This window comes from Bidens hawaiensis, unplaced genomic scaffold (assembly GCF_021521415.1).
Source record: "Bidens hawaiensis isolate Kalapana, Puna unplaced genomic scaffold, B.hawaiensis_p1.1 tig00030240_1, whole genome shotgun sequence".
Taxonomy (NCBI): Eukaryota; Viridiplantae; Streptophyta; class Magnoliopsida; order Asterales; family Asteraceae; genus Bidens; species Bidens hawaiensis.
The window spans coordinates 10,476-23,373 of record NW_027495036.1 but is presented as its reverse complement, the minus strand read 5'-3'; the positions used below and the strand labels follow the sequence as shown (position 1 = coordinate 23,373).

Below are 12,898 nucleotides of genomic sequence, written 5' to 3'. Positions count from 1 at the left end.
AGGGAATAGTACACAGCAGGCCTGGTCACTATCAGCCGCTGCCTACCCACCAACTACCAACAGGGCACGTACGTAGGCTACTGTTGATGAACAGGAACACTGTAGCAGCCGGCCATACCTCCTTGGAAACCTACCTTCGGCTATAAATACCCCAAATGGTATGATCAACACAACATTACATTATCACATTATCATCATTATATACCTGATATCTGCTCTAGCAATCTTTTAATATACTTTTATATTTAAAGAGCAATCTAGTCTGATTCTCACGCCGGAGGGTGGTCACAAGGAGGAACCCCCCCCCTTCTCAGTGACGAGCTCACGGTGTCTGTTTTGCAGGTTATCAGAAGAACCATCTTCCAAGGGTCTAACCCCTCGTGGGAAACAGCTATCCAACCCCCAGGTTACCAGTAATCTGTCCGGGGTCCGGTTAGTGTTTCTTCATTGGCGCCATCCGTGCATAAAGCTAGAACTACAATTTTCTCCAGTTTTTTCAAACTTTTACAAAGATGGTTAGAGAAATTCCGGTAACCACAACCCCAGCTACTGGGGGGAATACCGGCAACACAGTTTTTACGAACACTACCCCGGCTACCGAAGCCGGGGCAAGTGAAGTAAATCTTACGAACACTACCCCACTTACCAAAGCTGGGGCAAGTGCAGTAAATGATCGCCTACTGGGATCCACCGATACCCAGTTTGAGAAACGAAGACTCCCCCGCCAGACTCTCGATGAAGTTAAGGCATGGGCGGAGGCACGACAAAAGGAATTCCAGGCTGAGTTGGACGAACGCTTGCGTTCCGTGCAACAGGCCGACGAATTCGAGTACTGGGAGGATGACTCGGAGGAATCCGACTCCGACGCGAACCCTCGCCATAGGGCAAAAGGGAAGCGTAAGGAAACGGAATCCCAACCGAAAAGGCATTTTGGACAAGCCTTCAAACCAAAAAGCACAGGTGGAAGTCCACGAGACTTCTCCAAAACGTTCAGACCAAACGTTGCAAATGCAGGAATGTCCAAGTTTGCAAGGGACATTGCGGAAGCAATCGCCCCAAAGAGTGCCAAACAAATGCCTAACATAGGCACATATGACGGTTTATCTGATCCAGACGATCATGTGAACAGGTTCATAGCGGGGGCAACCGTCAGCAATTGGACGGAACCCACGTGGTGCTACATGTTCCAAATGACGCTTGTTGGGGCTGCTAGAGCTTGGTTTGATCGTCTACCGGTCAACCACATCTACGACTGGGCAGACTTCCAACAGAAGTTTAGCCAACACTTCAGCCAGCAACGGAAGTATACCGAGGAGCAATGGACAATCCTCAAATGCATACGAGAGGAAGATGAATCTCTGCCAAACTTCATCACTCGCTTCAACTCAAAGAAGCTAAGTTTGGGCAATATCAGCGAAGATCTTGTTCGCGCTGCCTTCATCCAGGGCGCACATGACCCAGAGCTCATCCGCACCCTAACAGGTAAAGATGGCATGCCATCCACATGGGATGGCATCATGACAGCAGCAAAACGCTATGCGGAAACAGAGAAGCAACTGGGTAGAGATCTCCCACAGAGCACAAACCTCTACACTCAGAAGACGAGAGAAGACAACGTCCTCACCGCCAGACTAAATAAAAAACGGAAGCTAGGCATTTGGCAGTCAAGGGTAAACTTTGACACCTCATCCGGCTTGCAACATCGAGTGGGCGGAAGGGATAATGTACAGTCGCACCGGAACTCCAGATGGACGCCACTCACCAAAAGCGTCACTGAGATATTCGCCACTGAAGAGCTCCCATGGCCAAAGCCTCCAATAATCCGACATCGTCACGATGCTGATCGGAGCAAATACTGTGACTTCCACAAGACAAAAGGCCACAACACTGAAGAATGCATAGACGTAAAGGACATGGTCGAAGCATTTGTCAGAGATGGGACGCTCGCGCACCTCGTGGCACAATAAAGGCTGAGCAGGCGGGTGCGTATAGAACCTCAGCTGGGGAAAACACGAATCAATTCCAGCTTCAAAATCGAGACTACATGCTGCGTAAAGAACGAGATCCCGAACCAGGTGCGTATCGGCTCGATGGCACTCCCATCCCAACATGGAAGGGAGCTCATTTACACAGTCTGCATGTAAATCAATTCCAATTTGTAAAGAAAAGGCCAAGAGCCACTTCTAATGGAAATGATTCTCTTTAAGAACATCGAAGCTGATGATTTTACATTTATACTTTTCTGAACACTAATATGCCGGTTTTCACCGCATAATTACGTGAAGTCATTGCATGGGAAGGCGGTCCTACCCGCACGAACCCAATAACGTGACAAACCTTCACGCAGGTCAGATAAGGGTAAAGTTTTGCCATCTTACCAAGTGCAAGTGACGGTTCTACCCGCACAATCACGAAAGAGGAAGCAAGACTTCCTGTTATCAACCACGTTCAAAGGTTAACTTATCCTCAAAAGGTGAAGAAAACCTACACGCAGGTCAGATAAGGGTAAAGTTTTGCCATCCTACTAAGTGCAAGTGACGGTTTTACCCGCACAATCACGAAAGAGGAAGCGAAAACTTTAATCCATTATCAACCACGTTCAAAGGTTAACTTATCTTAATGCCTTAGAAATTTCGAAAAGGAAAACCTACACGCAGGTCAGATGAAGGTTAAAGTTTAGCCATCCTACCAAGTGCAAGTGACGGTTCTACCCGCACAATCACGAAGGAGGGAGCGGAACTTTAACCCATTATCAACCACGTTCAAAGGTTCTTATTCTAAACACTTGGAAAATTGCTAATTTAAACTAAGTATGCAAGTCATAAGTTTATAAAGCAAGGAACCCAAAGAAGGAAATAACAATCTTATACGCAAAAAGATTAATATTTCAAGAATATATTACAAGAATGGCCGGGTAACTACCCGCCTAAAAGAATAAAACTATACAAGTCTTAGCAATGGGAAGGGATCTTCAGGATCAAGCTTCAGGGCCGCTTCCACTTGGACCCGCTCCGTCAGAAGAACGGGGTGGTTCGAGGAACGCTTTGAGGACAGCTAACCCATCATCAGCAGCAGCTACTTCGTCCACCTTTTCCACCACTGGATGCGGGAAGGCGGCGTATTGGTTCAATGCTTGGTCATAAATAGCTTCGGTATCCACATCGAACAAAGGGAAGTTGGAAGGCGGGACGCCTTTCTCAACAAACCCTAGACCAAGCAGGAAGCCGGCCTTTTCCCCATCCTCATGAGAAGCGTTGAGGGCTGCGGTCATAGCATCATCGTAAGAGGTCTCTGAAAAGACCCGACGCACAACCTACAAAGAAAAAATACAAGTATTAGAACCTTTTCTTACAAAAGAAAAGCGAGAAGATAAAGCTAAACATACCTGAGGCAACGCTTCTCGAAGAAGCCATTGGAGGGCAGCTTGAGTTTCGTTATGGGCGCGTTCGGCTTCGCTCTTGTTAAGGTTGGCAAGTAAAACTTCCTTTGCGGCAGCCTCTTCGACGCCCTTAAGCTTCCGCTCGGTGTGGTCAAGCACCCCTCTTTGGTCCAAGATTTCCTGGAGTTTCTTGGCATCTTCCATTGCCAAGGCATCATGAGCGCGTTGGAGAGCCTCTAATTTGGCCTTGAGCTCCTCATTCTCCACACGCAAAGGCTCAGCAACGGCTTCAGCCTTGGCAGCCCTCTCGGTTGTGTTTCGCGCAGTCTCCCTGGCCAGCCGAAGCTGTTCATTCACAGCTTGGGCAGCCTTGGAGCGGGCCTCGAGTCGCGCCTGAACTTCAACCTCGAGGGCCTTGAAGGCCTTCTCCTTGTCGGCGGCAGCTGCCGCCAGCTGTTGGTTCTCCTCCCGGAGAGCACGCGCCTCAGATACGTCCTTGGCGCGAGCTGCTTTCAACTTGTCGTTTTCACGACAAAGCAGCTCGACGCGCGGCTGCATCCGGGCTTGGAGAACCCGAAGCTCATTGGTTAGCCTACCCTCCTGGTAGCTAGCCATGGCTTCCCCCAACGCACCATGAGGAGCAGCGTGGCGAGCCCAGTCCACGCACTCCACAGGGGTACGAAGGGTTGTTCCTCGGCGTATGTTCCATCGCGGAACATACACTTCATTGGAATCCGACACTGCAAAAGAAACAAAGGCAGTAAGGAAAAGATGATAAAAAACATAAGGGAAAAAGAAAGGAACCCTACGCACCTGTAGGGTCAATGACAGGCCGATAGCCGCCAAACCCATCACCTGAACCTAAAGGAAATCCATCCAACAGGTCAGGCAGACGGGAAGGGGGCAAAGATCGGCGGGAAGCCCTGCGCGAACCTGATGGTCCGGCCGTAGGTGCCGGTGGCGCGGGCATGGTGGCAGCCGCCGTGGTCGCCGTTGTGGTCGCCTCCGCGGTCGCCGCCTCCTCAGCAGCAGCAGTAACCGCCGGCTCCGTGAAGGATGCTGTAGAAATCGCACTCACGGCCGGCGGTGACGTCATCTCGGCCGGAACAGTTGGCTCAAAGGAACGAGCAACTGGACCAGCGGATGCAGGCGCAGGCGCCTGGGTCGACGCCTCAGGAAGGCTGACCGAGCCTACCGTCATTGGCGGGGAGGTACTCCCCTGCGCTTCACCCCGGAATGCGTCAACATCCACGCCTGCACAAAGAAGAAAGTGTTAGATAAAGTAATAACTCTGCAAAGACATTATGATTGTACTTACGGGTTTTCTTGACCCTGAACGTACGGACGGGCGGGGAGGAACCCGATGGAGCCGGCCTCTTGGTACCGGTCACCGTCGTCTTCGTTGGTTCTCCGGAGGTAACGGTCGTAGCCTCCGGAACAGTGGTCTTCTCACCACCGGGCTTCCCCGCCACCTCTTCACTATCTGACTCCGAGTCAGATAGAACCACCGGACCAGCCGTGGAGGCCTTCTCCTTCCCTTTCCCGCCGGCAGCAGCTTTCTTCTTCCGCACCAATGGAGGAGCATCTGAGGATTCCTCAGAAGAAGACAGGTCAAGAATTCCAACAGCGGGTACAGCATTGAGAGATTGAGGAAAGAATATCGCCTTACCTGGCCGCCGGTGGCTCAGGATCTCGTGGCCCAGCGGATAGACCTCCACAAAACGATCCGCCGTTTGCTCCAGGATGGGCAACTCGCCCTCGTCCAGAGCACGAGTACCCATCCGCGCGGGACCGTCGGTTTCCCGCGGGAACAGAAGCGACTCCAAATTATTTCCCTCTGAAAGAAAAGAAACAGTTAGAAGACAAACTTGTATCAAAAAGAAAGACAAGACATACCATATGGAATAGAGTTCAAACCGTATTCGAGAAGGATGGGAACCTAAGACGCATCCTTCCACACCCGGCTCATCCCTAACATGACCATCCCGAACTCCGCAAACCGGTAAACCGGAGATTGGATCCGGGATATCTTCGAAAACCATTCCGCCTCCTGGTAGTTGGGGGCGTGAAGGCTCGGTATCGCTTGGCCATTTTTAAACTTCATGGCAAGGGGGATGGCGCGGGCAGAAATGTAGAAGAATTCCTGCTTCCACGCGCGAAGACTGCGCTCGGTGTCGCAAATCTTCAGACCCTTAATACGGGTCGTCAAGGTGTACCACCCCTGGATGCACCTCCAGGTATAGAAGGTCATCAGGCGGTCCACATGGGGCTCGATGCCCAAAATCCGGCACACCCACTCAAAATGGCGAATCTTGGCGATCGCCATGGGGTGCAGCTCGGTCAAATGAACACCGTGCCTCTCAAGGACACGGTAAACAAATTTTGTCAACGGGAATCTAAGATTCCCATAGACAAAAAATGCAGCATAAACCCCGATCTTGCCTCTGGGGGCATCATACACGGTCTGGTGGGATTCAGGAAACTCAGGCTCGAGATGATCGAGCATGAACTTCCTGACAACATACCGGTACTGATCGCCGGGCAGAGCACACTGGCACTCGCCAGCAGTACCCCTGTCGTCAGCTATAGCTTCAGCATCACGAGAAGACATCTTGCAGAGAAAGAAGAGAACGATTTCGAGAGAATGCTCGATTGAATAAAGGAGTATTCGCCGGAAATCGCCTTAAAGATGAAGAGAAGAGTGAAAAGTGTGAATTGCAAAGTAACCCTCTCCCCCTTTATATAGTAATCGCAATTAATGCGGTGAAATTAATGCGGAGGAGAGAGAAATCGAATGTGCAATGAAACTATGACACGTGGCAAAAACCAAGCTGGCAACAGCTGTTGAAAGGACGTATGCCGGTAATTTCGCGGCCACGCGCCCGAAAAATCGCGCCCACGCGCCTGAAAAAGCGACTGGAATGACCATGTTCTGTCACGTCACCATAACTTCCTGCACGTCCTGACACAGTCAGAAGAAACCGTCGCACGACGTTTCAGAGATTTGGACTGTTCTTATCTTTTCACCAACTCTTCGAATTTCAAAATTCAAAAATTTGAAAATATTAAAAAGTAAGCGGGAAAATACCCCTTACCCCTTGGCAAACAAGTAACCGTAAGACGGATGCGGGTACAGTGTAAAGGCAAAACCCTTCACATACCTAGCACCCGCAGGGAATTGAGGCCAAATAAACCTTGGCAAACAAGTAACCGTAAGACGGATGCGGGTACAGTGTAAAGGCAAAACCCTTCACATACCTAGCACCCGCAGGGAATTGAAGCCAAATAAACCTTGGCAAACAAGTAACCGTAAGACGGATGCGGGTACAGTGTAAAGGCAAAACCCTTCACATACCTAGCACCCGCAGGGAATTGAAGCCAAATAAACCTTGGCAAACAAGTAACCGTAAGACGGATGCGGGTACAGTGTAAAGGCAAAACCCTTCACATACCTAGCACCCGCAGGGAATTGAAGCCAAATAAACCTTGGCAAACAAGTAACCGTAAGACGGATGCGGGTACAGTGTAAAGGCACCTTCACATACCTAGCACCCGCAGGGAATTGAAGCCAAATAAACCTTGGCAAACAAGTAACCGTAAGACGGATGCGGGTACAGTGTAAAGGCAAAACCCTTCACATACCTAGCACCCGCAGGGAATTGAAGCCAAGTACCTCGGCAACCAAGTAACTATAAGACGGCTGCGGGTACAGTGTTCAGGCAAAACCCTTCACATACCTAGCACCCGCAGGGAATTGACGCCAGGAATACCTTGGAAGTAAAGTAACCGTAAGACGAGCGCAGGTACAGTGTTAAGGCAAAACCCTTCACATACCTAGCGCTCCGCTGGGAATTGAAACCAAGAAGGATCTTCTGGGCAATGCTTGCGGAAACGGAAATAACATCCCCGCATAGCGGGAAGGTCGAGAACTACGTTGTTTGAAGCTCCAAAATGGAATTGGTGGTCTTAACATAATTGATCATTATGTTCAAAACTACCAAAACCTCATGGAAAATCCATACAACTGGGACTCAATGCTCCTGACTTGCGAGGAGGTTACAGACCTACCCGCATCATACCCAAAGACCAAGCAGGAAACTCGGGCATTTCTGCAAGTGACAAGGACTTCCGCGGAAAGAATCCCCATGGAAAACCTTACAAAACCCCTTTTCAAAACCCTTTGCTCAAGTCCAAAAGTTCACCTCACTTTATTAAACACTCAGGAGAAGAACATTGGACTGGGGGGACTTGAAGAGGTAGGTCCCAGCAGAGCCCAGTTGGACCCGCAAGACTCACCTTAAACAGGGACGTCTGCGCAGAGACCAACTGGATCCGCAGGACCAACCATGCTCAGAGACGTGACGTCCTTACGCGCAGTACGCAAGCTGGTCCCGCAGGAAATGCCTCCCAATGGTGAAGGACTCCGCCTGTCCCCGCAGCCTCGGATACAAGCCATTAGGGAAGGCCACCCGCGCAGCATGGCTACACGCACAAGGCACTTAGCTCTCGATCATTCAGTGTCACCTGAAGGAATGAGCCAAGCCGGGAGCAATCCCGCACAGAGGCGGGAGGGGGAATACTCCCGCCCAAATAAGCCAGTCCGTATACTGAAGGATCTTTTACTGTACCTGACGAGGTATGGGCGAAAGATCTGATCAGAGATACGACAGCTCACTGATACAGTATGGCGAGCAGCATGCTCCTGTACTGTATCACTATTAGCCGCTGCCTACTCACCAACTACTGTCATACCACGTGCGTAGCCGGCAGTTGGTGGAAAGGGAATAGTACACAGCAGGCCTGGTCACTATCAGCCGCTGCCTACCCACCAACTACCAACAGGGCACGTACGTAGGCTACTGTTGATGAACAGGAACACTGTAGCAGCCGGCCATACCTCCTTGGAAACCTACCTTCGGCTATAAATACCCCAAATGGTATGATCAACACAACATTACATTATCACATTATCATCATAATATACCTGATATCTGCTCTAACAATCTCTTAATATACTTTTATATTTAAAGAGCAATCTAGTCTGATTCTCACGCCGGAGGGTGGTCACAAGGAGGAACCCCCCCTTCTCAGTGACGAGCTCACGGTGTCTGTTTTGCAGGTTATCAGAAGAACCATCTTCCAATGGTCTAACCCCTCGTGGGAAACAGCTATCCAACCCCCAGGTTACCAGTAATCTGTCCGGGGTCCGGTTAGTGTTTCTTCAGTATTAATATCCAATTTCACTTTTGACAACTTTTCCGATTTTTTAAGACATAGTGGAAATTGTTTCCTAGTACAGGTTGGATCTGAAATAATATGTTGGTCAAAATTTGCAAAAACCAGTTGGATTTTATTTTGTTGTACTTGCTTGTTGGATATTTCCGATACCTTGTTTTAATTTTATGTCATCTTCTTCTTTACAGAAAAATATTATCTAATCAAACCAAGCCATGGAGGGTTTGGATTCTGGATCGCTTATTGGTTCGAACGATGACCTTTTAATCGAAATCTCTGTCAGGCTGCCTCTCAAATCCGTTCTTCGCTTCAAATCTGTCTCTAAACACTGGCTATGGCTTTTGAGTCATAGGCGTTTCACCCTCCGCTATGATAATAATAATAATAATCTTCCGAAATCCCTTGGTCTTTTTGACACCGACGATGTTTATGCTCCATATGATGTTGCAAACCCAACCCCAAACCCTCTTGGCTCATCTCGTACTCTTGCCTCCTACTTCCCTCGTCCTGATGTCAGAATCATGCAATCTTGCAACGGATTGCTTCTTTGCTGTAGCGATTATCGGCACAAACCATCGCGTATGTTTTTTGTGTTTAATCCCACCACCAAGCAATTGGAAACCATCCCATTCCCCCCATCCTTCCCTACTGAAAGTGACATTCGTATGAGTCTTGCATTTCATCCAACCGAGTGTCCCCACTACAAAATTGTTTGTGTTGGTACTCTAGAGGAGAACTACATCTCTCAAATTCAGGTCTTCTCGTCTGATACACGGGAATGGAAGATTTCAAGTGAAGAATTCTACTCGCTTTCGTTGTCCTTTGTAAACGGAGTTTACTGGAATGGAGCCATTCACTGGCCTCCCTGTGGTGGAGGTTCACACTGGAATCTTATGTGCTTTCACATTGAGTCTCAACAGCTGCAGAAGCTGCCCTTGCCGAAGGAGGTGATTACGCCAATCATAAGAACAAGCTACTTTGGGGAATCTAGAGGTCATTTGCATTTAATTGTAAACGCTGAATACAGCAATCATTTTTGTGTATTTGAGATGTTGAGGGATCGTTCAGGGTGGTTTCTCAAGTATCGAGTACAGCTCAATGGGCTTCCGCCTGATTTTTTGGAAATGATTCATGTTTATGCTTTCGGTATCATGGATGTGGTTAGAGGTGAAACGGAAGAAGACACGTTAGTGGTGGTGACAGCAAATAGCATACTTATTAAGTACAATGTTCATGACAAGAGCTTCAATTACATATCCAGTGACCACCAATGGCTCATTACCGGATGGTACGAAGCTCATCGTTATATCCAAACCGTGTCTACTTTTCAGATATATTTCTTAACTGGTATATGCAAATATGTTTGCTGTGTGCAATTATCTAGTGGAGTAATATGTTAGTCCAGGAATAAAGTTTGTCTTGTATTGATGGTCCTTGGTTGCTGTATCTTTATTGATCTACCAACTTATGAAGTAGTATATCTTTATATATCCATGAGTTATAGTATCTCCTTATGCTTGATTTGAAAAACACAATACACAAACTTTTAACTTCAGATGATGATTTAAATAGGAGGGTATTGTAGAAATAAAAGAAGGGTATATTGATAAGAAGCTTCTAATGAAGACAAGGCCACAACAGCTGCTGGTTCATATTTTTTTTGTTTTTGATGTCTTGGTTTAAACTAGTTATATAACTTGTTCATGGGTTAATTGCCATTTTGTTTCGCGTATTTGAAAATTATAAACTTGATGAGCTAGTTATAGAAAGGATAACCACCTATTAAGCCCTCCAATATGTAGTGTGAGCTGTATTAATTTTTAAGGGAAATACTATATCTTGATATAAAACAAATGCTGGGCATGATGTGCACCTGTGTATAGTGCATTGCAACCTGTATTTTAACAGGAGCTAGGGCAACATAATTTCCATCTGTCGAAGTTGTTGTGGTGAATGTGGCTGTACTGAACACACTCAAGGTTAGTAATCATTTGATTTTGGACTAGTCGACTGGTTTTCGGTGAGAGGTTGGTGTTTTGTTGGAGGATTTTGATATTTAATATGGAGATTTCCGTTGGTAATTTTGTTGGCGGTCATCAAATTTTCGTATTCCTAAATTTGCTTCCATTTGTGTTTCAATAATCTTTTGGTGTGATCATAATTAGTTCAATTAAAGGCTGTGTTCGTTCAATTGCTTTAGTGAATAGTGAATGTTTAGTGATATGTTCGTTTATGTCATTACATTACGTTTATGCTTATTATGTCAAACTTGTGACTTTGTTTTGGTGATATTTGTGTTAATGATTATTTCGTCAAGTGCTTAACAAGGCGATTATGTCTAATGTTTGTGATTAGGAATGAAGTTTTCTTTTTTAAGTGGTATATGTTTATATCACGTATGTTGTTTTTAAAATTTTTTAGAATGGTGTATTTTCATTTGTGTATGTGAACAAGTTCAATGTTAAACTAACAAACATGAAGCTGAAAGCTCCATTCAGTTTGCTTCGTTCACAGCTTTAGGCATGAAAATGTTTATTGAAACTGTAATATAATCAAATATGAACAGTTTGGTGTGCGCTTCTAGTAATTACGTTCAACTATTTGTCGCGTGGTTCAGTTTGGTTGGTTTCAATTTTCAACGTTTCGTTTTCAGTTTTCGACGACAAAATACAATTACTAATGATTTGGCTCACGGTTTAATTCAAACGATCAAAATTGAACCACAAAAAATGTCATTATTATAACTTAAACAAACTATGGCAATACCGTACTCAAATTAAAGAGAATAAAACGCTCATTTTTATAGTGCAATTTTAAAAATAAATATTATCATGCGAAAAAGTTACGACCGTTTGAAAATCGTGAGGGGAGTTAGGTTAAAAGTGAAATTAAAAAGAGTAAATAGGCAAAAGATAGAGGTTAAATTTGTAATTGTTCTCTAAATTTACAAAAACTTGGAATAAAGTTGAATGACTAAGATTGTAACTATCATAGAGAAAGATGTAAAACATGTGATATTTAAGTGTTCAATTATCACTTTGTCCCTTTTTATAGTTGTACCATGTGCTTAAACAATTGTAAATCACTTAAATCTACCGTATTAATTTGTCATTGTTTGATGTATTATATATAGTATAGAACTAATACTAGCACGGCGGATGTGAAATTAAAGTCGAAACATTAGATAACAATAATAATGACTATTCACAATTCACACGAGGAATATCAATTTAAATCAAAAAGTATCTAACTATTGCATATCCATAGCTACATAGGTAAAAGAAAAAAAATAAAAAAAAAACTTAAAGTTGAAACTGAACATAGACGAAATATAAAGGGTCATACTAGGGACACCCCATATAAGTCCCGTATAGACCTATACAGGGCATATAGGTCCCCGTATAGCTCTATACGGGGCACATTGCCGGGGGTGTCTCTAGAAAAAACCTCATTTTAAATTCTAAACTTATACCATCACAACTAGGAGTATTTAGCTAAATCCGTAACAATTTAAGACATTAAAATGTAAACCGTTAGACCATTCTTTGTAGAGTGGGACAAAGTTGCCCCTCCACAGTGCCACGCCACTGCCACGGTATTGAGGGCAACAAAGTCCCTCCCAATGACTATTTACAATTCATAAGAGGAATGTCAATTTAAACTGAAAACGTATCTAACTACTGTGTATCCACATCTACAGATTTAAAATGTTAAAATAAACTCACAATTTAAAGTTGGAACTAAACATAGACGAATTTAAATTCTAAAGGTATACCAAATGTCATAACTAGGAGTATGTAGCTAAATCTGTAACAATTTAAGACATTTAAAACAAAAAATGTTAGATCATCCTCTATGAAGAGGGCAACGTTGCCCCTCCACAGTACCACATGGGCACCAGAGGCAACAAAGTCCCTCCGAATATTGCCCCTCTATAGTTTATAGTTTGTTGCCCTGAGAGGCTTTGAACTCTTTTTTTACAATAAAATTAAAAATAAAATAACAATACTTAAACTAAAATAAAAATAAAAAAAACATACAACCCAATTAAAAACATAATATAACATACTTTTTCTTCTCCAAAAAAAGCCTGCATTTTTTGTTGACTAGGATTCTTTACTTTTTCTTCTCCAAAAAAGCTTGCATTTTATGTTGTAGATGAGATAGATCTTTTGTGAGAACCTGATATCCTTTTCTCGTTCCCGTTCCAACTGCATTTTTTACTCTCATCGTGCATCGTTATATTCCGCGTGCATTTTCTCTCTATCTTCTTGCATCCTTTTA

At 45.1% G+C, this 12,898-nt stretch overlaps 1 protein-coding gene across 1 annotated transcript; it reads left to right on the top strand.

Moving 5' to 3' along the window:
• The first annotated feature begins 8,825 nt into the window (after positions 1–8,825).
• LOC143580117 (F-box protein At5g07610-like) lies at positions 8,826–11,084 on the top strand. The gene is made up of 2 exons (XM_077063235.1): positions 8,826–9,932; positions 10,822–11,084. Exons 1-2 carry the CDS (start codon positions 8,830–8,832, stop codon positions 10,901–10,903), a joined length of 1,185 nt encoding a protein of 394 aa, XP_076919350.1. The 5' UTR covers positions 8,826–8,829; the 3' UTR covers positions 10,904–11,084.
• The last annotated feature ends 1,814 nt before the right edge of the window (positions 11,085–12,898 follow it).